Consider the following 26369-nt stretch of genomic DNA (forward strand, 5'->3'; position numbering starts at 1 on the left):
TCTGTAGCACCACCACAATGTACAAAGATGAGACCTCAATGAAGATTGAGCATATATGTTGGGTTTGACTCACCCTCCTTAATTCGATACCTTGAACCGTTGACTAGAGACTTATTCACTACTCGATTTGCAGATTATCGGTTTGATGAAATAATTTTCCCGCCATTAAGGAGAGAGAAAAAGAAACTCGAAAAAAAAAAAGAAATTGCGTGAAAAGTTTCATCACTATCACATTTTGATCCACGTACCCGCACATGTGAGCAGGAGGTCCAGAAGATCATCCACTTACAGAAAATAGCAAATCAAATGCCAGATGCATTTACTGATTTGAAACGGATAACTAAGTCACATATCCCTGTAGTTAATGTGCCTATCCGGATTGATGTCCCAAAAAGACCATCTACAAGTATCATCGCTTCTGAATCCCAAACACTCCAGAAGCGTGGTAGACCACTAGGTTCAAAGGATAAAAATTCTAGAAAGAGAAGCGTGAAAATAATAAAGATGATACTACACAAGAACCTTTTGAAGGAGGTCAAAATTTGAGTAATCCTGATATTCCTGAAGAAATCAGTGAGCCCGAGACTCAAGTGAAAGAAGAACTTTCAATAAGCTCTACCGGTGATGAGATAAATCTAGATCGGTCAAAAATTATGGTGGATAATATTTTTGCACATAATATTGCAATTAACCTCATGCAAGATAGTGAAAGTCTTGAGCCTAAATCCATCGAAGAATGTCGTCGTAGATTTGATTGGCCAGAATGGCAAAAGGCAATTCAATCAGAATTAGATTCGCTTGCTAAACGTGAGGTTTTTGGACCCTTAGTCCAAACCCCAGAAGGTGTAAAACCAATTGGCTATAAATGAGTTTTTGTACGAAAACGAAATGAGAGAAATGAAATTATAAGATACAAGGCTCGCCTTGTTGCACAAGGATTCTCTTAAAAATCCGGAGTCAACTATGAAGAAACATATTCACCTGTTATGGATGGAATAACATTTCGATATCTCATCAGTCTAGCTGTACATAAAAATCTTGAAATACATCTAATGGATGTAGTTACAGCTTACCTTTATGGTTCACTTGATAATAAAATTTACATGAAAATCCCAAAAGGATTAAAATTGACTGAAGCATGTAATAAGTCTCGGGAGATGTACTCAATAAAACTGCAAAGATCATTATATGATCTAAAACAATCAGGACGTATGTGGTATAATCGCCTTAGTAAGTACTTAATAAATGAAGGCTATATAAATGATGTCATTTGTCCATGTGTTTTTATTAAGAAAACAGAATCAGAGTTTGTTATACTCGTCATTTATGTTGATGACATAAATCTCATTGGAACCTCTGAAGAGGTCCAAAAGGCAATTGAATATCTAAAGAAAGAATTTGAAATGAAAGACCTTGGAAAGACAAAACTTTATCTAGGTCTGCAAATTGAACATTTAGCAGACGGAGTTTTTGTCCATCAATCTGCCTACACTGAGAAAATCTTAAAAAGATTTTACATTTCAAAGCACATCCATTAAATACTCCAATGGTTGTTCGATCACTTGAAGTGGAAAAAGATCAATTTCGACCTCCAGAAGAGAATGAAGAAATTCTTGGTCCTGAAGTACCATATCTCAGTGCTATTGGTGCACTTATGTACCTTGCTAACGCAACCAGGACTGATATAACATTCTCTGTTAATTTGTTGGCAAGGTATAATTCATCCCCAACGCGAAGGCATTAAAACGGTATCAAACATATTTTGCGATACCTGAAGGTTACTATTGATCTGGGTTTGTTTTATACTAACAAAGGTTGCGCAGACCTTATTGGTTATACAGATGCAAGTTATTTATCAGACCCACATAAAGTTCGATCTCAAACAGGCTATCTATTTACACACGGAGGAACTACTATATCATGGCGATCTACAAAGCAGTCTATTATTGCTACTTCTTCAAATCATGCTGAAATAATAGCAATTCATGAAGCAAGTAGAGAATGTGTGTAGTTGAGATCGATGATATAGTTCATCAAAGAAAGATGCGGTCTGGAAAAGGATGTTAAAGTACCCACAATTATATTCGAAGACAATGTCGCGTGCATAACTCAATTGAAAGGTGGCTTCATAAAAGGAGACCGAACGAAACATATTTCACCAAAATTATTCTTCACACGTGATCTACAGAAGAATGGTGATATTGATGTGCAACATGTTCGTTCAAGTGATAATCTTGCAGATTTATTCACAAAGGCATTACCAACATCAACTTTTGAGAAATTAAGATTTAAGATTGGAATGCGTCGTCTCCAAAATATCAAATGAAGTTTTCATCAAGGGGAGTAAAATACGCGCTGCACTCTTTTTTCCTTAACCAAGATTTTGTCACACTGGGTTTTCCTGATAAGGTTTTTAATGAGGCAGCAACCAAGGCGTATTACTAGATGTGTGTGCTCTTTTTCCTTCATTGGGTTTTTTTCCACTGATTTTTTTCTAGCAAGGTTTTAACGAGGCATAACATTTATGGCATCCAGAATAACTCTGTCTATATATTTGTTCTTTCCCTAAAAAAAAATTTTGACATCCAAGGGGGAGTAATATGTAATGGATGTCATATTCTTTAGTGGGGCCCACTCAAAGTGGGCAACTTGTCCACTTGGTTTTCTTCTTCATTGATAGCTATAAAATGTCATTATTTTGGCACAAATAGAACATACTGAAACACACGGACAATACTCTTCATTTCTCTCTTTTCTCTTACTTTATTTTCTTTCTTAAATTATTAAGTTAATCTTATTTTCATAACAATATAAACTTTATAAAATAACTATTCTATCCGTATCATTAACACCCCAAAATTGCTTCTAAAAAGTGACAGATAAACAATTATATTTAACTTTCTAAACGTGGCTATCATGCCCACTTCATATTTTTGCTATGTATCAAAAAGGGATCTAAGAAAAGGGCCAAAAAAGATAGAAGGTTGAAGGCATCTTGAGGAATTGAAATCATTAAAATAGACTATAACCCAACAAATTCATAACACTAGATTCACAAGTTTCAGAAAGAGGAAATAGTGGTTATAGTTTCTGTGTTATTACATAATTTTAGTTTTAATTTATGTATTATTTGACTATGCATATTTAATTTTTATTTTTTTAAAGTGTGCGGTTTTAGTTCTTGAAGTTAACAAAAATTAACTATTTAACAAAATAATTATTTGATATTATATAAAATAAAATAAAATAAAATAAAGGATTGGTGATTTGAATGCTTGAAGAATTATGTATATAAAATTAAAATTATATTTTATTCATTAGCTTCATTTTACTCAAATGCTCTATGCTTTATTTTTTATTCTTTAGCGAGTCGTTCTTCCTGTCTTTTTCAATGGTTACTAATCAAAGTCAAATATGATTACATTTGAGGGTTTAGTAGGTGGACAGGCTTCTTAAAGCTAACAATGGTGTCCTAACAACTTTCACTCTTTAAAAAATTTAACATTTAATTTTTATTAAATTTAATTTTTTTACCCACATAATTCTTCAAGCATTTAGAATCACCAATCCTTCAATTTATTTTATTTTATATATTTTAGAATAATCATTTTGTTAAATAATTAACTTTTGTTAACTCCAAGGACTAAAATCGCACACTTCAAATAATTGAAGGTTAAATGTGTATAGTCAAATAACACAGAGACTAAAACTGAAATTATGCAATAATACAGGGATTAAAATCGCTATTTCCTCTCCCCAGTGACTATAACCCAACAAATTCATAACACCACACCTTGCAATCACTATCAAACAACCCCAACAAGAAAACTCAAGGTTAACCATCAATAATTAGAGAACTCAACCCTTAGTCATTATCTTTCCTCGTCTTAACAGCAATAAACAACAACCTTTAGCCATTCAAACTCTGTGTCCGAAAATCTATACATGAAATCTTCAGTCCATCTACAAAAATATTATGAAATAGAATACGGGTCTAACTATTTCGTTGAGAAAACTTAGCTTACATGTGTGTCAAACGGTTGCTATAGAAGTCTGATCACGAATTTTTGATCTCTTTGTAAAGCTTTAGCTTGTTCTCAGTCTAAAAATAATAACACAAGTACAAAATACATCATAATAGTCCTAAATATTCTTAAATTATATCCACATCTCAAACCCTAGGTCAAGCTCGTGATTTTTCCACCCATTTCACGATTTTCCCACCAAAATTCACCTAAACTATCAATTCCATAATTACATTAGTGAATTGTGGTAAATAAATCCAGAGCAAACATTCCTAAGATTAGCCCAAGATCTTACACCCTAAAATCCTCATATACTCGATTTTTCTCCACCTTACAATGAATTCAAACCATCCCTATGGCCTAAAAACCGAACTACAAAATAGGGAATCGAATTTCTCACCTTTAAAGGAGGCCTCTTAATTAGCTGGACAACGAGCAAATAAAGATGAAATAAAAAGGCTTCATTTACTCTATGATTCAGCTCTACCTAAGACAACAATTCTATCACGGTACGAAGCTAGAACTTCTTTCACGGAGCAAGCTTTTTCCTTGTAAGGCGCTGATTACTTCTTCTAAATGTTGGACCAACAACATAAATCTAGAATATTAATATATAAGCGAGGATAATTTGGTAACTTAGGTCAATATTGCCGATTACGATAGTTACGAAAAAATGATGCTTAAAATAGTTAAATATCACATTTTGAATAGTCTTGACTCTTGACACAACAAAAAATTGTATTACCCAGTGGCTCCAGTCGCTTACGAAAAGCTGGGGCTTCAGCGATTTAGTAAATTTATTATTTTTATAATAATTGCAAACTAATATTATCTATTAAAATAAGCTTAAATTAGAGACCAATAACTTAAAAGTTTAAAGAAAAAAATAAAACCTAGTAGTCAATTGGATTTTTAATTGATTTGACTTTGACTTCTTTTTTTTCTTTTCATTAAAATTTTAAATAAATAATTATTTAATTTAAAGTTAATAAGCAAATCCTAATTATTATTTTTTCTATAAAGCTGCTAAAAACAAAAGAGGCTTCATACAGATTATTATTTTTTTTTAAAAAAAGAAACTCGTTTGATTAATTCAGGTTCTTTGCCATTCGATTTTACCAAACTTCGATTCGGTTCTTTTGTTTTTTATTTTGAAAAAGTATGCACCGAATACCAAATCATACTAATTTGGCTTAATTCGATTTTTTCAACTTCGGTTCGATTCGGTTCTGTATTTTTAAAACGGTTTTTCGGTACAATAATAACAACCCAGTGAAATCTCATAACGTGGGGTCTGGGGAGGGTAAATTGTACGCAGACCTTACTCCTATCAAGATAGGACGACTGTTTTCGGAATAAAATAAAAAATAAAATGAGGACAAAATCAAAGTATAAGGCACTTAAAAATTTAAAATGATATTTGTCTTTTTCAAGAATATTGTGCCTCCCACTACTACTCGAGAAAAACAATGACGAAGACGGGTTCATTTAAATGACGTACATCCAGGGGCGGACCCATGTGTAGTTGAGGGGTTCATTCGAACCCCCTTCGTTAAAAAATTACAATGTATATATAAGATAAAATTTTTAATTTATGTGTATATATTTAATATTGAACTCCCTAAGCATAAGCCAAATGACTAGCTCAGTGGCAAATGGGTTCAATATTTTGCCTTAGCTTGTCTCAGCTCGCGGGTTCAAATTCGAATAAGCACATTTTTTTCTTTTTGAACCCCCTTCATAAAATTTCTGGGTTCGTCACTGCGTACATCAACAAAAATAAGTTTGGGTTCCTCTTGAAAATTAATATTTGAAGTTAATTATTGAATTGTAAATTTGTTGCTACTTTGATTTGTTCATGAATGTTTTAATTAATTGCTAGTTGACTTTTGTGTTTTGGTTAAGAAAATCAAACACCAAAGCGAAGAACTAAACTTTAAAAAAAAAAAACCTGCACCAAAAAATCAACAAATCAAATTAATGCGATTCGATTCAATTTTTCAATTTTTTGATATTTATGTCCACCCCTTACTGCTCTTCATTTTTCATGTCTCATTATTATTGTTGTCGTCACCGAAGGTTGGTGAAAGCTTGAAGCGTAAAAGTAATTTTCTCGATCTTTTTTTTTTCTGTCTGTTCACTCTGTAAAAATTAAACATGAACATGACAACAATAATGTAGTTTGATTTTAAAAATTTTGGTATACTTATTAATTAAAAAAAAAGCATGTTACGCAGTTTGATTTACAAAATTTTAGTGCACCCACTCGTTAATTTTTTTTAAAAAATTACTTGTGAAATTTTTGAACATCATTCGAGAAATTTTTAGCTCCATCACTGTCAGTATGGCCCAATACATGCTACTCTTTCACTCTCAATCTATGTTACATAACCGAGATATAGAAAATCATCCAAATATTTCTCCAAATCCTGCGCATAGCGGGAGCTTTAGTGCACCGAAATGCCCTTTTTAGTTGTTGATTATTGTAATTTATAATATTTTTTACATAATTTTTAAATAATATATATTGCTCCCTAAGTCCCAATTACGTGACACTAGATACAATTTCAAGAGCCAACCAAATCTTTATATGTTTTTATATATTTTAAATTATTAATTATTGTGATTTATAGCATTTTTTATATAATTTTTAAATAATATATATTACTTTTATATCCCAATTTATATAGCACACATAGACTTTCGAGAGTCAATCGAATTTTGTTCATGTTTTTTAAAATTTAAATATTTTAAATGATTAGTTATCGTAATTTATAAAAAAAATTAAAGTAATTTTCAAATATTCAAAAGACTAAATAAATAAGATAAATAAAGTACTGAAATTATGTAAATACCCTCAAATAAAAGCAGGCACGATCAAGTCGTTTACGATGAGGTGCCTACTTCTGGATTTCTCTATATAGTAAAGTGCTCTCAAATGTAGTACATTTTACTTATTACTTTGACATAATGAATAAATGTGTCACTTTTTCTCACCTTTTGAATAAGAGCTGCAATAGATGACATGTATATTAGAGAATAATATGTGTTTTTAGTGGTAATACTAATACTCATATAAATTCACTTAATTCGAAAATTTAGAACTTCTATTTACTCTTTGGTTTTCCAAAACAAAAAAAAGAAAATCTTAAAATCCGTTTGGGTTTGCTCTATTTCTTCGTTTTTTACTGTTTTTGTTTTTAGTATTATGCGAATTTTGCACATAATCTAATAAGAAGCATTTGAAAAAAAAACACTAAACCATATATAAAAATGAATTGAATACATATTACACAATTAAGATGTGTATTAACTGTTAAAATAAGACAGTTTAAATTTAAATGCACATATCAAATTTAAGATTTAAATATTAGTTAATTAAGATTTTTTTTTAACATTTTGTATACGATTTTTTTTATTTAAAAGTTTATGTAATAATATAAAATACTAATTAATTTAACATGACATAAAAGGACATTCTAAAAAGATATGTGGTGGTGGATAATTGATGATGGTACGGTCGAAATATGTGGTATCCAACGCTGATAGTGTCAAATAAAAGTGGTAAATAGTAGTGATTGATAGTAAGAGTCTGACCGCTAATAATTATTGAAAGAAAAAGAAGTCAGTAATTGCTGCTTTTTTTTAAAGTAAAAGCGAAAGAAGTCAATAATTGTGGTTTCTTTTTTGAAAAAAAAAACTAACGCGTAGAAAGGCTGCTAAAAGTTGATAGGAAAAAATTAACGCGTAGAATTTTTTTTAAGCGTTTTTGTTTTCTATAAATAGAGGGCTTTTTACCTTCATTTAGATTATCTCAAAAAGAGAGAGTAAGAATACAAAAAGAGTTATACACCAAGATAAATATTGTAGTCTTGTGTGTCCTCTTTAGTAGTTGTTCCTTTTACAAGAGAGAAGTGTTAATTGTTGTTTTCTCCTTATATTTGAGAGCAGTGTACTCCATATTTTAATAGTGAGATTCTTCTACCCTGTGATTTTTCCCCTCTATCAGTTAGAAGGGTTTCCACGTAAAATTCTCGTGTCCAATTTATTTTCATATTAATTGTCATATCAAACTTTAGTTGTGGTGCTTTATCCCCACAACAGTGGTATCAGAGCCCTCGATTATTTTGTCTGTTTTATGCGAAGGTACTATTCATGAATAGTAAATTCGGTGAGTAGTACTATTCATATGAATAGTAAATTTTGGTGACGGTACAGTTTGTCACGATTGTTCGCAAAAATATTCAGAAACGATCTAGAAAGGTGTGAAGCAAATAAAATGTCGAGTACAACAAAGTTTGATGTTGAGAAATTCAATGGGACTAATTTCTCATTGTGAAAAATGAAAATAAAAGCGATACTGAGAAAAGACAATTGCTTAGCTGCAATTGAGGGCAGACCCACAGACTTTGTTGATGATAGCAAGTGGAACGACATAGACAGCAACGTAGTTGCTGATCTACACTTGGTACTAGCTGATCAAGTGTTGTCTAGTGTGGCTGAAAAACGGACGGCAAAGGAAATATGGGATACTCTTACGGGTTTGTATGAGGCCAAGTCTTTGCATAATAAAATCTTCTTAAAAAGAAGATTATATACTCTTAGAATGGCAGAGTCCATGTCAGTTACTAAACACATCAATACTTTGAATACTCTGTTTTCGCAACTTACAATAATGGGTTGCAAAATAGCGGGGACTGAATGTGCGGAGCTTCTACTTCAAAGTCTGCCTGACTCGTATGATCAACTCATCATCAACCTGACGAACAGTACAGACAGCCTAGTTTTCGATGAAATTGCAGCCACTATCTTGAAAGAAGAAAATCAACGCAAAAATAAGAAAGACAAATAAGCAAGTTCGCAGCAAGCTGAAGCTTTGTTGATGGTGAGAGGACGACCAACGGAATGTGGCCCCAATGGGAGTCACAACCATGGCAGATCTCAATCAAGAAGTAAGAAGAATATCAAATGCTACAACTGTGGCAAGAAAGGGCACTTCAAGAAAGATTATCGGTTCAAAAAGTGGAGTGAACACCTTGAGCCATCAAATGCTCAAGGGAATGTTGCATGTACCTCGGATGATGGTGATATTCTATGTAGTGAGGCAATATCAAATAATGAAGGCAGAAAACGTTTCATTGATGTCTGGATCATGGACACAGGAGCAACATGGCACATGACTTCCCGGAGAGAATGGTTCCATCGATATAATCCTATCTCAGGAGGGTCTGTGTTCATGAGAAACGATCATGCTTTGGATGTTATTGATGTTGGGTCCATCAAAATAAAGATGTATGATGGCACGGTACGCACCATCCAGGAGGTACGACATGTAAAAGACTTGAAGAAAAATCTATTATCTTTAGGACAACTAGATGATAATGGATGTTCATATAAGACTCATGGTGGAGTCATGAAAATATCCAAAGGAGCGCTTGTAGTGATGAAAGCGGAAAAACTTGCTGCAAACCTATATGTGCTTAAAGATGAAACACACTAAGAAAGAGAAGCATCAACCGCGTCAGCAAATTTATTTGAAGAATCAACGATGATATGGCATCGTAAACTTGGCCATATGTCGAAATGAGGTTTGAAGATTCTTGCTGAGCAAAAGCTTCTTCCAGGGCTCAAAAAGGTTGCACTACCCTTTTGTGAGCATTATGTTACCAGTAAGCAAAATAAACTGAAGTTTAGCAGTTCCTCTACTAAAAGCAAGGAAATATTATATTTGGTCCACTCTGATGTCTGGCAAGCACCGGTGGAGTCCCTAGGAGGAGCGAAATATTTCGTGTCATTCATCGACAATTACTCCAGGAGAAGTTGGGTGTATCTAATCAAGAGAAAGGTAAATGTTTTTTCATTTTTCAAAGAGTTCAAAGCGCGGGTGGAACTTGAATCTGAGAAAAAGATCAAGTGTTTGAGGACAGATAATGGAGGAGAATACACTGGTGATAAATTTGATAACTTCTTTAAGCAAGAAGGTATTAAACGGTAGTACACGGTGGCATATACTCCACAATAAAATGAAGTAGCAGAGCAGATGAACAGAACCTTGTTGGAACGGACAAGAGTTATGTTGGCAACTGCAAGGTTAGAAAAACCATTCTGGACAGAAGCAGTCAAAACCACCTGTTATGTGATCAATCGGTCGCCATCAACCGCAATTGATTTAAAAACGCCAATGGAGATGTGGACAGAAAAACCAGCTGATTATTCTCACTTATATATATTCGGAAGTCCTGCTTATGTTATGTACAACACCCCGAAAAAAATCAAAGTTGGATCCAAAATCTAGGAAATGCATTTTGTTAGGGTATGCTGATGGAGTCAAGGGGTATCGCTTGTGGGATCCTACAACCCGCAAGGTGGTAATCAGCAGGGATGTTGTATTTATTGAAAACAAGATACAAGCAAAAGAAGGTAGCACTTCAAAAGAAAAATCAGAGACTACTACAGTTGAAGTTGAAGAAATAAAAGAAGTTCTAGTTTCTTCTGAAGCAGCACCAGAGCACGAAGAACAAGAGCAAACTGTAATCAAAACTCCAGAAGTTCGACGGTCAACTAGTGAAAGAAGAGAATCAGCTTGGCACTTAGATTATTCTATGGAGAGTAATATTGCATACTGTCTACTAACAGAAGATGGAGAGCCTTCAACTTTTCATGAGGCTATGAAAGGCCAAGAATCATCTCTGTGGGTGGCAGCAATGCAAGAAGAAATTGAAGCTCTGCATAAAAATAAAACATGTGATCTTGTTCAATTACCACAAGGAAGGAAGACCATTGCAAACAAATGGGTCTACAAGATCAAACGCAATGACAATGATCAAGTGGAGAAGTATCGTGCAAGATTGGTGGTGAAAAGATTCGCTCAGAAATAAGGTATAGACTTCAATGAGATATTTTCTCCGGTGGTTCGACTCACAACAATTCGAGTGGTCCTGGCGATATGTGCTACATTTGTGTCACGACCCAAGCCTAGGGCCTAGAAGTGACATGGCGAATGAGGAACCCGAAAGTACCTCAAACAAGCCTCTTAGCATTCTTTTAGCCTTTCATAGGTAATGATGATAAATAAACAAGCGGAAATCATAATAGCAAATCTTCAACTTACATATGTCCAACAATACCTCTAACTATTAGATTTAACGGGGCTAAGACAAGTCTCTAGCTCACCCTCAATCATAATAGAAGAAATGTCATAGTAAAATATCTTAACATATCATAAGCTAGAAAGATAAAGGAGTATTGTTCCCGGAATATGGGAACTCACCAAAAGTAGTCTTCAATGGAATATCAACTACCCACGTGGAGGAGAACGAGGAGGAGCACTGATCCCTACATGGTGATATCATGTAGGCAAAAGAGTATGCGTTAGTACTTTGAATGTACTAAGTATGTAAGGATGCATGAACATTGAGAAAATATTAAAACATTTATATAATATGGAACATAATTTAATGTATGCATAATAAATCATATATATATATATCCTTTAAAATATTCATTTTGTGGGAAATTAACCATAACCGATATTTAAGACCATGCGAGCTATTACATGGAATCCAATATAACCCCCTACGTTGGCCGGGGAGACTACTTGCTAGGTAGAACTCCGTCAATTTCATTCATTTCTTTAGTTTTAACTTTAAGGGCTTTCATGGATCCATTAACCTGAACCTACAAGGGCTCCTATGTTGGCACATAGTTAATGCGACAAGGAGTTGCTATTAGGATTCGCTTACCGAATCCCACCTCAATGCCTCATTCGGTGCTAAGTCAATCCCACGGAATAGTTTAATACTTTAAAATATTCATAGCATATAACTTGAGAATTCAAACATCATAATCGGTAGAATAGCTCATTAAAACATTTGAAAATTCAAATATGCAAGAATTGTCCTTATTACATAAAGAATCCATCATTCATATCATTTCATCATTCTTTATTTTCATAAGACTCTCTTTTGATCATAGATATTGCTTTCACAAACATTCATTTGGAGTCAAGGCTTCCAAGTCAAATTTTATTAAAAATATAGTAAAATTAGGTGGGTTCAAATCACTTCAACTTGCAAATATGTATGTAAATAAATATACATAAATACTTTGAAATCCATTAATTAAAAATCATGCTTTAAACAACCCACCATGAATTTCAAAACCTTTAAATAGATAAATAGAGGAATTACTTGCAAACCATCAATTCATACATATAAAATTATATCGCATCAAAATAGACCAATAATCATTAGCTTAATCATGATTCATACTATTAAGTAAAAATAAGAATTTCCATAAGAAAATATTACTTGAAATCAAGAGACTTAATTGAAAGAGTTTTTGGACTACATGGGTGGAAGAACCCATGGATAAATACCCACATAACTTAGAGTAAAGCTTAAAGAAAATAAATATAATTTATCATATAATCAAAATAATTTAGACATGAGAGTGGAAGAAATACTCTCATTGAAGCCTTACATACCTGGAATCCGAAGCTTTAGTCGGTACCGAAAGACTTAATGAACACTCTTGAGTCCTAGTTTCTCTCCTCGTCGGAACGTTTTGTGTACTACCCGGAGTATATAAATCACCGGAATAGTATTTCTTCACTACTAAGAACTAAAACTATATTTGAGAATATGTAAAGAAGTGTATAGAGAGAAGATTTGCTTTGAGAAAGCTTGATGAATAAAATAAGAAAATAAGGTAGGTATTTATAGGTGGGAAAGAGGGACCTAACAATAAATAAAATAATTATAAAGAAAAATCTGAAAATTTAATGGAATATATTGATGTCATGGATGATGTTAAATGGAGGACAATTTATGTCATGAGTGATGTCAAATGTATCTAGATCTTTCCATGGTAGGTGAGATGAGTTTTTTTTAACAGAATACTCTTTTTCGGAGCTGCGTTTGAGTAAGATAAATTCCTTATTAGGATTTGGTGTCTTCATAAGAATTGTAGATATGGATGTCTAGTTTCATATCGTTCAAAAATCAACCAATTTGGATAAACCTACAGTGAGATATGATTTTTCTTGTATAAACACTCCTTTCCGTCACAGCATCCTACCTTACAAAACTTAATTTATTTGACCTAATTAACCTCCGAAACTTAAAATATGGTCTTCACAAAAGTTGTAGGTAATGATCTTGTGGTTACCCAGAAATTTGAATCACCCAATTTGGATATTCTTATTAAAAGTTATGCCCAAAATACAGAGGATGTATCATATTTAGGCGAGAATTGAAATATCGTATACAACGTTTTTAGGGGATGTTACATTGTCTCCCCCTTGGGAACATTCGTCCTCGAATGAGGAAAGACTTAGCCTGAGTAGAGTAGAGTGTAAACCAACAACCTATCATTAATGCAATAGTGTAATTTAAAACATCGTTTAAAATATATTTTATAATTTTGCAAGCATATGACAAGAAACGTTGAGATGCAAAGATTTCAAGTAATTGAGGAAGGACAACTTAATACCTTAGGTTTGGGTAGAGGGGAAAAGATGAGGGTATCTCTTAATCATATCCGCTTCCACTTCCCATGTTAAACTTTCTATTTGTTGATTCCTCCAAAGGACTTTAACAGATGCAACTTCTTTGTTCCTCAATCTCTTAACTTGCCGATCCAAAATTTCCACAGGAACTTCTTCAAAGTTCAAGTTTTCTTCAATATTCACTACTCCCATAGGTACAATAGAACTAGGATCATCCACACTTTTTTTCAACATAGACACGTGAAACACCAGATGAACCATGGCCATTTCCAATGGTAATTCTAACTCATATGCAACCTTACCAACACGTCTCACGATTCTATAAGGCCCTACATACCTAGGGCTCAATTTCCCTTTCTTACCAAATCGAAACACACCTTTCATGGGTGAAACCTTCAGATACACCCAATCATCCATATTAAACTCAAGATCCCTTCTTCTAGTGTTAGAATAGGACTTTTGATGACTTTGAGCCATCTTCAACCTTTCTCTAATGATCTTCACCTTCTCTAAAGCATCAAGTACCAAATCGGGGCCCAACAAGGTCATCTCACCTAGTTCGAACCAACCAACCGGTGATCTACATCATCTTCCATACAAAGCCTCAAACGGCGCCATCTCAATACTTGAGTGGTAACTATTATTATAGGCAAACTTGATGAGAGGTAGATGATCATCCCAATTCCCTTTAAACTCCAACACACAAGCCCTTAACATATCCTCTAGTGTTTGAATCGTCATTTCGGCTTGCCCATCCGTTTGAGGATGGAATGCTGTGCTCAACTTTACTTTAGTACCGAGGCCTTTTTGAAATGATCTCCAGAAGTGAGAAGTGAATTAGGTACCACGATCAGAAATAATGGATAATGGCACACCATGCAACCTCACCAACTCCCGAATATACAACTTGGCATAGTCTTTGGCACTATAGGAAGTTTTAATCGGTAGGAAGTGAGCTGACTTAGTCATTCTATCAACAATTACCCAAATTGAGTCATGACGCTTCCGGGTATGAGGCAAACCCACTACAAAATCCATATTCACATCTTTCCACTTCCAAGTAGGGATTTCAATATCTTGACCTAGTCCACCCGGCCTTTGATGTTCGGCCTTCACTTGTTGGCAATTTGTACATTCGGACACAAACCTTGCTATGTCCTTCTTCATGCCACCCCACCAATAAAACTCCTTTAAGTCTCGGTACATTTTCGTTGAACCAGGATGAATGGAGTATCTATAATTATGAGCCTCCATCAAGATCAAACTCCTTAGGCCATCAACATCTGGAACACACATCCGACCCTGGTAGTATAGAACCTCATCTCCCCTTGGAAAAAGACTTTTATCTTCTTTTCCTTTACCAACTTCTTTAACTCGATAAACTTTGGGTCAAGATCTTGCTTTGATTTAACATCCACCACCAAAGAGGATTCAGACCTATTTTGAACAACCATACCCCCATCATTAGTACCACACAACTTCACCCCTAATCTAGCCAATCGGTGAACATCTTTCACCAACTCCCTCTTCCTTTCATCCACATGGGTCACACTCCCCATAGACACTCTACTAAGTGCATCAGCAACCACATTGGCTTTACCCGAATGATAGTGTACACTCATGTCATAGTCCTTAAGGAGTTCTAGCCACTTCCTTTGCCTTAGATTAAGGTCCTTTTGGGTGAACACATATTGAAGACTCTTATGATTAGTATACACATCCACATGCACCCCACAGAGGTAATGCCTCGAAATCTTCAGAGCAAAAACAACAACCGCCAATTCAAGGTCATGGGTAGGGTAGTTATGCTCATGCACCTTTAATTGCCTAGAAGCATAGGCTATGACCTTGCCGTTTTGCATTAAGACATAACATAAACCAATCTTTGAAGCATCACAATAAACTACAAACCCTTCTAATCCTTTTGGGAGAGTCAAAATAGGAGCAGAGGTAAGTCGATCTTTTAAGGTCTGGAAACTCTTCTCACACTCATCTATCCATATGAATTTGGATTTCTTTTGGGTCAATTTTGTCATAGGAGATGAGATGGAAGAAAAGCCTTTGACGAACCTTCTATAGTACCCGGCTAGATCTAAGAAGCTCCTAATGTCTGAAGGAGATAATGGTCTAGGCCAATTTTTACTGTCTCTATTTTCTTAGGATCAATCTTGATCCCGTCACCGGACACTACGTGACCAAGAAATGCTACCTCCTTTAACCAAAATTCACATTTACTAAATTTTGCAAATAATTGTCTATCCCTCAAAGTTTGAAGCACAACTCGTAAGTGATTTTTATGTTCTTCCTCACCCCGAGAGTAAATCAAAATATCATTAATGAAAACCACCATAAAAGTATCAAGGTAGGGTTTGAACACCCTATTCATCAAGTCCATGAACATCGCCGGTGCATTCATTAACCTAAAACTCATCACCACAAACTCATAGTGACCATACCTTGTTCGGAAGGCCGTTTTGAGAATGTCACACTCCCTCACCCGTAGTTGGTGATAGCCGGACCGAAAGTCGATCTTGGAGAAGTGACTTGCCCCTTGCAATTGATCAAATAAGTCATCTATTCTAGGGAGTGGGTACTTGTTCTTAATGGTCATCTTATTTAATTGTCGGTATTCTATGCACATTCGAAGTGACCCATCCTTCTTTCTCACAAATAGAACAGGAGCACCCCATGGCGAAATACTTGGTCTTATGAACCCCTTCTCTAATAAGTCTTTTAATTGTTCCTTCAACTCTTTCAATTCTGCCAGAGCCATACGGTAAGGAGGAATAGAGATAGGTTGGGTATTGGGGAGGAGATCGATACCAAAATCAACTTCCCTTTCAGGAGGGATACCGGGAAGGTCATCGGGAAAGACATCGGGGAATTTATTGACTATAGGAACTGACTCAAGAAAAGGACTTTTGGAGTTGACATCCCTAATGTAGCGACCCTCCAGGGAGGATGCTACTACAAAAAAAACATATATTAAATTCGTGACACAAAAAAAATAATATATATAACTTTCTGTAAGGCACATTTATATGATCAAAAAAAAATATAATAGGTGTAAGTTGTTAGTCAACTTAAATTATTTTTTTCCATCTCAATTAAATCAAATAAAAATTTCAATTTAGAACGGGCGACTTCTCAAAATAGTTTTATTTAAAAAAAAATAGCTTCCGAGACAATCATGTATTACGATAATTTATGCTTCATTCAAATATTCTAACTCCAAAGGGTAATTTAGTACTTCATAAAACTTAAAAATGTACATACCCCAAATTTTACAAAACAAGCAACAATCTTTAAGTTACAACTCTTACAAACACGTACATAAATACAAATACACAAGCAAATCATAAATCGTATACACGTCCCAAAATACTACAAAATATAGATGCCTATATGCAAATGTGATCTCCCTAAAGCTCCCAAAACTTCATCTCCAATGTCCAACCTCAAGCATCTTCTCGGACATTTCCTACGATAGAAACAACTATCGCTAAGCATAAAGCTTAGTGGTGCAAAACTACAAGTTTGAAGCCTTTGGGTTCTTCAACTTATTTTCTCAAGTCATGGCAGCACAAATGTATACATAACAAAAAAATCAAGACAACAAATATATCATGATTATCAAGTTCGATAAAAAAAAAACTAAGTGTCAATAATTCATGAAAACACGTTAACAAGCTTTAACATTTAGTTTCGCCCAATGTGTACGTCATGCCTTCACACCAAACATGATCAAGTCTCAAGAAGGACCGGAGCCCTGTATCAAGAAGAGTAAACACCCAATAATCAAGAGAACCAAGAACCATATTAAAAATGGCTTCCTAATTCGTACTTAAAATGGACAACTTCCATACTTAAGACGAATTAAAAATCCATAATCAAGATGGCAAAGGGTCCGAAACAAGAGGCATGCCAATGGTAACAAAGTCACAGCCACAAGAAGGACAAATTCCACAAGAATGTCAAGTGATCAAACAATCCGTACAAGTGGACGAGTTAAACAAGTGTCTTGCAATTTCTAAAGATACCAACATGACAAGACATATTTCAAGAAAATAACAAATATACCAAGATAGGCTTTCAATATATTAGTAGGTAACAAGAGTTTATACACAAACCTCAGCCCTTTTAGCATACAACAATTCAACAGTCCCACATGACTTCAAAAGTTCAAACCGTAGGCCATCAAATGTCTCAAGTTCTTCAACTTGCACACGATATAAACAACCTTAAAAATACTATTAAATATCTTATTTAAATTTCCAGAATATCCATAATATTTACATAAAACAAGATTTATTATTGCAATTAAGCCTAGAATGTTTCAACCCGAATTATGTTACCAAAATAGAAAGTTCGGAAAGTCAAGTATCGCAGCTTGAATCTAACTTTCGAAACTCAAAACTGCAAAACTGGATTTTATCCCCTTCATGAAACTTTTAGATATATGTCTTAAGTTTGCAACCCAAAACGAATCAACTCAAAATTCATTTTGTACGAAAAGATATCCTCAAAACACTAACAGGTACACATGACAGATTTTGTAAATCAAGAATCTGGACAGACATACTTGTCCAGTTGTATCTAAGTTTGGAAACTGAAAACAGCAAAACTGGACTTTATACCCTTCACCAAACTTGTAGATATATGTCTTTAGTTTTCAACCCAACAGAAATCAACTCAAAAAGAATTTTATACAAAACGATATACCCAAAATACTAATAGGTACACATGATAAATTTTGAAAATCAAAAATCTGGACAGACATACTTGTCCAGTTGTATCTAAGTTTGGGAACTGAAAATGGCAAAAATGGACTTTATACCCTTCACCAAACTTGTAGATCTATGTCTTTAGTTTCTAACCCAATAGAAATCATCTCAAAATTCATTTTGTACAAAACGATATCGTCAAAACACTAACAGCAGTACAAGTAGAGTTTGCATAAACAGAATTCTGGGCAGCACCTGCCATGTACTTCCTCGCCCAGTTTCAAGTAAATAAATGAAGAGTTGAGTTTTGAGAGATGAACAAAAGTTGTAAACAGATGAAATAACTTTCTAGAATATCTTGAATCACTTAAAACAAAGCTTTATATAAGAGATTATGCTAAAAACACTAACAACAGTCAATTCCAAAAATGAGTTTATAGCTTACCTCAATCGTGTGGAGTTTGTTTGGGGATCAACCAAGGAAAGTCTTGATGATCGATTTGGTGGATGAATATGTGAGAGAAGGGAGGTTTTGGTTTCTGTATTTCTTGAAGAAAAAAAACGAAATTGGAGGGTTGGTGGAGAGGATAAGGTGAAAAGGATAGAAACTTAAAGAAATAAAAAAATAAATGATAACAAAAAGGAAGTTTCCCCACTTTTGTAAATATCTAGTCCATTTAATAAATTGAAAAGATAATCATAGTAGGAGTAGTTTATATAACTACACCATAACACTTCCAACAAGTTTAAATGTCATCAAGTTCACATTCAAGAAGTGCAAACATAAAATATATCCTTACTATCAAAATACTCTAAATCAAAAATTTAGGTATTTGCTAAAAAAAACCTTTTGGGGTGTTACAACTCTCTCCCCCTTAAGAAATTTCGTCTCGAAATTTACCTTGTTTTAGTCATGGAACAAGTATGGATATTGAGTCCTCATGTCTTCCTCTCTCTCCTAGGTGGCTTCTTTTCCGGAATGGTTCCTCCAAAGTAGCTTTACTAAGGGAATTCTCTTGTTTCTAAGCTGCTTCATTTCACGAGCTTGAATTAGGATAGGTTCTTCGTTATACGTCAAATCTGGATTAACCTCAATAGATTCTACTGGAAGAACATGAGATGGATCAGAACGATATCTTCTGAGCATCGAAACGTGGAATACATTGTGGATTTTGTCCAACTCAGACGGCAAAGCTAATTTATATGCAACTGGTCCTACTCTTTCTAGTATCTCATAAGGCCCGATAAATCGAGGACTAAGTTTTCCTTTTTGGCCAAATCTCATAATCTTTTTCCATGGGGAAACCTTTAAAAATACTTTATCGCCAACTTGATGCTCAATTTCACATCTTTTCAGATCAGGATATGACTTTTATCTATCCAAAGCTATTTTTAGACGATCCTTGATGACTTTTACCTTATCTTCAGTTTGTTGCACAATCTCAGGACCAACGAGTTTTCGTTCACCAACTTCACTCCAGCAAAGAGGAGTTCTACACTTCCTCCCATATAAGGCTTCGTAGGGTGGCATGTCAATGCTTGATTGGTAGCTATTGTTATAAGCGAATTCTATCAAGGCTAGGTGTCTGTCCCAACTACCTTCAAATTCCATAATGCAAGCTCGAAGCATATCTTCCAAGATTTGAATCACCCTCTCGGATTGGCCATCTGTCTGAGGATGGAAAGATGTACTAAAGTTCACCCTAGTGCCCAAAGCTTCTTGCAAGCTAGTCCAGAATCTAGATGTAAACCTTGGGTCTCGATCAGATATAATAGAAACAGGAACTCCATGTAGTCTCACAATCTCATTAACGTACAATTCTGCTAAACATTCAAATGGGTAGTCCATTTTGACGGCCAAGAAGTGAGCACTTTTAGTGAGCCTATCAACTATAACCCAAATTGCATCATGATTTCTTTGGGTACGTGGAAGCCCAGAAACAAAGTCCATGGTTATTCTTTTCCATTTCCACTCAGGTATTGATAAGAGTTGTAATAATCCTGTTGGGACTTGATGCTCGGCCTTTATCTGTTGACAAGCTAAGCATTTAGAAACATATACCGCAATATCCTTCTTCATACCATTCCACCAGTAGTGTTCTTTGATGGTTTGGTACATTTTTGTGCCTCCAGGATGCATTGCATATGGTGACGTATGTGCCTCATTCAAAATTTCTTTCCTCAAGTTGTCATCCTTTGGAACACATAACCTATTATGATAAAATAGAGCACCATCCTCCCCTAAAGTAAAATTAAACTTTCCTCCATTTTGAACTTCTTTGATCAATTTCACAAGCTTCTCATCTAACTGTTGTGCTTTTTTCACCTGTTCAAATAGAACTGGCTTGACTTGCAACCTAGCAACAATAGACCCATTAGAATTAATTGCAAGACAAGCATTCATGGCTCGTAAGTCAAGGAATGAAGTCAAAGGATTAATAGATAAACTAGCAAAGGCTTTGCGGCTTAGAGCATCCGCAACTACATTGGCTTTACCAAGATGATAGTCAATAGTACAGTCATAATCTTTAATGAGTTCAAGCCATCTACGTTGCCTCAAATTCAATTCTTTCTGTGTGCTCAAGTACTTCAAACTCTTGTGATCGGTAAATATGTGACACTTTTCTCCATATAAGTAATGCCTCCAAATTTTCAAGGCAAACACTATAGCAGTGAGCTCAAGGTCATGAGTAGGATAGTTCAATTCATGTGGTTTCAATTTTCGGGAAGCATACGCAATGACTTTCCCTTCTTGCATCAGGACACAACCCAAACCAAGATGAGAAGCATCACTATATATCACATATTTTTTACCTTCAGTTGGTAGAGTAAGTATAGGAGCTTGTGTCAATAAGGATTTGAGCTTTTTAAAACTTTCCTGGCATTTGTCATCCCATGCAAACTTGACATCCTTCCTCAAGAGTTTAGTCAAAGGGGAGGCGATAATAGAGAAACCTTTAACAAACCTCCTATAGTATCCCGCTAAACCCAAGAAACTCTTTACTTCAGTTGGACTTTTAGGTGATTTCCATTCAACAATTGCTTCAATTTTATTAGGATCCACCTTCACCCCTTCGGCTGACACAACATGTCCCAGAAAGGCCACTTCACCGAGCCAGAATTCACATTTAGAAAGCTTAGCATAAAGCTTCTTCTCTTGCAGAATTTGCAAAACAATTCAAAGATGTTTATCATGCTCTTCTTCATTCTTGGAATATATCAAAATATCATCTATAAAGACCACCACAAATTGATCAAGATAAGGCCTAAATACTCGATTCATCAAATCCATGAATATTGCAGGAGCATTAGTTAATTCGAATGGCATCACTAAGAATTCATAGTGACCGTATCGAGTTCTAAAAGCAGTTTTAGGAACATCTTCCTTTCTAACACGCAGTTGGTGATATCCAGACCTTAAATCAATCTTTGAGAATAAATTTGCACCCTTCAACTGGTCAAACAAATCATCAATCCTTGGTAGTGGAAATCTGTTCTTGATTGTTATTTTGTTCAATTGTCTATAGTCAATACAAAGTCTAAGAGTACCATCTTTCTTTTTCACAAATAGCACAGGGGCTCCCCAAGGAGAAAAACTTGGACGAATAAAACCTTTCTCAAGAGGTTCTTGGAACTGAGTTTTCAATTTTCTTAATTCTGCTGGTGCCATTCTATAAGGAGTGATAGAAATAGGAGTAGATCCAGGAATGAGCTCAATCGGAAATTCAACTTCTCTTTCTGGTGGTAACCTAGGAAGATTTTCTAGAAACACTTCAGGAAAGTCACACACAGTAGGTATATCTTTAAGGCTAGGACTCTCCACACGTGTATCAATTATGTGAGCAAGATATGCACTACAACCTTGATGAATTAGTTTTCTTGCTAAGGCCGTAGAAATAATATTAGATGACAATGATCTTTCATCATGTACAATAATGTGTGAAAATGTAGGGTCCTTAAAAGTCACCTGCTTAGACCTACAATCCACTACTGCATGATATTTATAAAGCCAATCCATACCGATATTAATATCAAAATCGTGGAAAGGCATTTCAATCAAATCAGCAGGAAAGATCAAGTTTTGAATCATGAAAGGACAAGCTTGGTAAATTCGATTACAGACAACTTGGTAACCCAAAGGACTTTCAACCAGAACATCAAAGTTAAGTCTCATAGATTTCACATTTTTAGGAAGAACCAGTGATGAACAAATATAGGAATGTGTAGAGCCAGGATCAAATAGTGTAAATACAGATAAGCTATATAAGTCAAATTTACCGACAACCATGTCCTGTCCCTCTTGATCATCTCTCTGCCTCATAGCATAAGCTCGTGCAGTAGCTCTGGACCCGCTAGCTTGATTTGCTCCACTTGCCCCTGCTGCTTGGTTGGTTTTAGGCCTTGCACCTCTATTGGTTTGTGGAGGATTATTAGAAGACTTCTGCACTGAGCCCTCAATGTACACAGGAGGAACATTTTTAGGATTTGGACAGTCCTTCACTTTATGATCAAAGCTGCCACAATTAAAACAAGCACCAGAAGCTCTCCTACAAGCACCATAATGATTCTTTCCACATTCTGCACAAGTGGGAACGCGAGTCTTGCCTTGGCTATAACTCGGGGTACTAGCTGTAGAAAAATCTAGTCTGCTTTGTTTCTGTTGATTTGACTTGTTGACACTACCAGCCTTAGAATCATCAAACCTTCCCTTCTTGGATGGACCTCCAAAATCTGACCTAGGCTTCCGGAATTTATTTTCATGTCTACTAGCTTCTTCCTTATCAAGTCTTTCCCAAGTGAAAGCAGCAGAAACTAATTTACAAAAGTTCTCATGTTGCAGGATTGCCACATTCTTTTTGATGGAATCGTTTAGGCCATCTTCAAACCTCCTGCATTTATCTTTTTCATCGGTAATAATGCCTCCAGCATAACGAGAGAGTCTAAGAAACTTTTGTTGATACTCAGCAATAGACATGCCTCGTTGCCTTAGATTCAAAAACTCTTTTTTCTTAGCATCACAATAAGCAGGCGGGACATACTTCATACGAAACTCTTTAACAAAATCATCCCAAGTAAGAACTGGAGGTTTTACTTTTGCATTTGGCACACCTACCCACCAGTCATAAGCATCCTTCTACAATAACGAGATGGCATACTTGAATTTGGCAACATCAGAACACTCTAGCTGCTCAAACACTCTCTCTATGCGCTCAAGCCATTGTTCAGCATCTGTGGGATCAACAGTACCTTCAAATTCAACTCCACCCATTTTCCTCATTTTTTTCAAAGTTTAACCCATGGGGGTCATGGATCGTTTCAGCCATACGATGAAAGAATTCAGCCATTTGTTGAAAAGGAGAGTTCATAACGTGAGTACCAGGGCTCATGTGAGGATGTGGACCAACTCTTACTCCTTGTTGATTTCCCACACCAGACCCACTAGTATGAGGAATAGATTGACCCGAGGACTGTTCGCCAATTCCTTCTTGTGTATGAGGTTGGGAATGAGAGTCACCTGTATCTTCACGAGCAGCTTCCATAGATCTACGAGAAGAAGAGGCCATAACTTAACTCCTTCAAAAGTGAAGATCACATTGCATTAGGGACATGAATATGATACATTTGCAACTTATATGCATTAAATATACTATTTACCCTATAGTGATTAACTAATATAACCCAAACCTTCCAAAAACAAAAAAAAAACAAGTGTGCACAATAAAATTCCTAGAACCACAAACCTAAGCTCTGATACCAACACTTGTAACGACCCTCCAGGGAGGATGCTACTACAAAAAAAATGTATATTAAATTCGTGACACAAAAAAAATAATATATATAACTTTCTGTAAGGCCCATTTATATGATCAAAAAAAAATATAATAGGTGTAAGTTGTTAGCCAACTTAAATTATTTTTTTTCCATCTCAATTAAATCAAATAAAAATTTCAATTTAGAACGGGCGACTTCTCAAAATAGTTTTATTTTAAAAAAAATAGTTTCCGAGACAATCATGTATTACGATAATTTATGCTTCATTCAAATATTCTAACTCCAAAGGGTAATTTAGTACTTCATAAAACTTAAAAATGTACATACCCCAAATTTTACAAAACAAGCAACAATCTTTAAGTTACAACTCTTACAAACACGTACATAAATACAAATACACAAGCAAACCATAAATCGTATACACGTCCCAAAATACTACAAAATATAGATGCCTATATGCAAATGTGATCTCCCTTAAAGCTCCCAAAACTTCATCTCCAATGGCCAACCTCAAGCATCTTCTCGGACATTTCCTACGATAGAAACAACTATCGCTAAGCATAAAGCTTAGTGGTGCAAAACTACAAGTTTGAAGCCTTTGGGTTCTTCAACTTATTTTCTCAAGTCATGGCAGCACAAATGTATACATAACAAAAAAATCAAGACAACAAATATATCATGATTATCAAGTTCGATAAAAAAAAACTAAGTGTCAATAATTCATGAAAACACGTTAACAAGCTTTAACATTTAGTTTCGCCCAATGTGTACGTCATGCCTTCACACCAAACATGATCAAGTCTCAAGAAGGACCGGAGCCCTGTATCAAGAAGAGTAAACACCCAATAATCAAGAGAACCAAGAACCATATTAAAAATGGCTTCCTAATTCGTACTTAAAATGGACAACTTCCATACTTAAGACGAATTAAAAATCCATAATCAAGATGGCAAAGGGTCCGAAACAAGAGGCATGCCAATGGTGACAAAGTCACAGCCACAAAAAGGACAAAGTCCTCAAGAATGTCAAGTGATCAAACAATTCGTACAAGTGGGCGAGTTAAACAAGTGTCTTGCAATTTCCAAAGATACCAACATGACAAGACATATTTCAAGAAAATAACAAATATACCAAGATAGGCTTTCAATATATTAGTAGGTAACAAGAGTTTATACACAAACCTCAGCCCTTTTAGCATACAACAATTCAACAGTCCCACACGACTTCAAAAGTTCAAACCGTAGGCCATCAAATGTCTCAAGTTCTTCAACTTGCACACGATATAAACAACCTTAAAAATACTATTAAATATCTTATTTAAATTTCCAGAATATCCATAATATTTACATAAAACAAGATTTATTATTGCAATTAAGCCTAAAATGTTTCAACCCGAATTATGTTACCAAAATAGAAAGTTCGGAAAGTCAAGTATCGCAGCTTGAATCTAACTTTCGAAACTCAAAACTGCAAAACTGGATTTTATCCCCTTCATGAAACTTTTAGATATATGTCTTAAGTTTGCAACCCAAAAAGAATCAACTCAAAATTCATTTTGTACGAAAAGATATCCTCAAAACACTAACAGGTACACATGACAGATTTTGTAACTCAAAAATCTGGACAGACATACTTGTCCAGTTGTATCTAAGTTTGGAAACTGAAAATGGCAAAACTGGACTTTATACCCTTCACCAAACTTGTATATATATGTCTTTAGTTTCCAACCCAACAGAAATCAACTCAAAAAGAATTTTATACAAAAAGATATCCCCAAAATACTAATAGGTACACATGATAAATTTTGAAAATCAAAAATCTGGACAGACATACTTGTCCAGTTGTATCTAAGTTTGGGAACTGAAAACGGCAAAAATGGACTTTATACCCTTCACCAAACTTGTAGATCTATGTCTTTAGTTTCTAACCCAATAGAAATCAACTCAAAATTCATTTTCAACAAAACAATATCGTCAAAACACTAACAGCAGTACAAGTAGAGTTTGCATAAACAGAATTTTGGGCAGCACCTGCCATGTACTTCCTCGCCCAGTTTCAAGTAAATACATGAAGAGTTGAGTTTTGAGAGCTGAACGAAAGTTGTAAACAGATGAAATAACTTTCTAGAATATCTTGAATCACTTAAAACAAAGCTTTATATAAGAGATTATGCTAAAAACACTAACAACAGTCAATTCCAAAAATGAGTTTATAGCTTACCTCAATCGTGTGGAGTTTGTTTGGGGATCAACCAAGGAAAGTCTTGATGATCGATTTGGTGGATGAATATGTGAGAGAAGGGAGGTTTTGGTTTCTGTATTTCTTGAAGAAAAAAATGAA

General features: G+C 34.9%; 1 protein-coding gene and 1 long non-coding RNA gene across 2 annotated transcripts; both read right to left on the reverse strand.

Annotated features, from left to right (window-relative positions):
- Positions 1-21067: 21067 nt before the first annotated feature.
- Positions 21068-23821, reverse strand: LOC129891495 (uncharacterized). The gene is made up of 5 exons (XM_055966883.1): positions 23627-23821; positions 22377-23391; positions 21606-22139; positions 21224-21362; positions 21068-21071 (listed from the first exon to the last, which is right to left on the reverse strand). The coding sequence occupies exons 1-5, from the start codon at positions 23819-23821 to the stop codon at positions 21068-21070; spliced, it is 1887 nt and encodes a 628-aa protein (XP_055822858.1).
- A 603-nt stretch (positions 23822-24424) lies between these two features.
- Positions 24425-26357, reverse strand: LOC129887123 (uncharacterized). The gene is made up of 3 exons (XR_008766292.1): positions 26250-26357; positions 25211-25320; positions 24425-24562 (listed from the first exon to the last, which is right to left on the reverse strand). It is a non-coding gene; the product is annotated as an uncharacterized LOC129887123 (long non-coding RNA).
- Positions 26358-26369: the final 12 nt, after the last annotated feature.

Source organism: Solanum dulcamara, chromosome 1, assembly GCF_947179165.1.
Source record: "Solanum dulcamara chromosome 1, daSolDulc1.2, whole genome shotgun sequence".
NCBI lineage: Eukaryota > Viridiplantae > Streptophyta > Magnoliopsida > Solanales > Solanaceae > Solanum > Solanum dulcamara.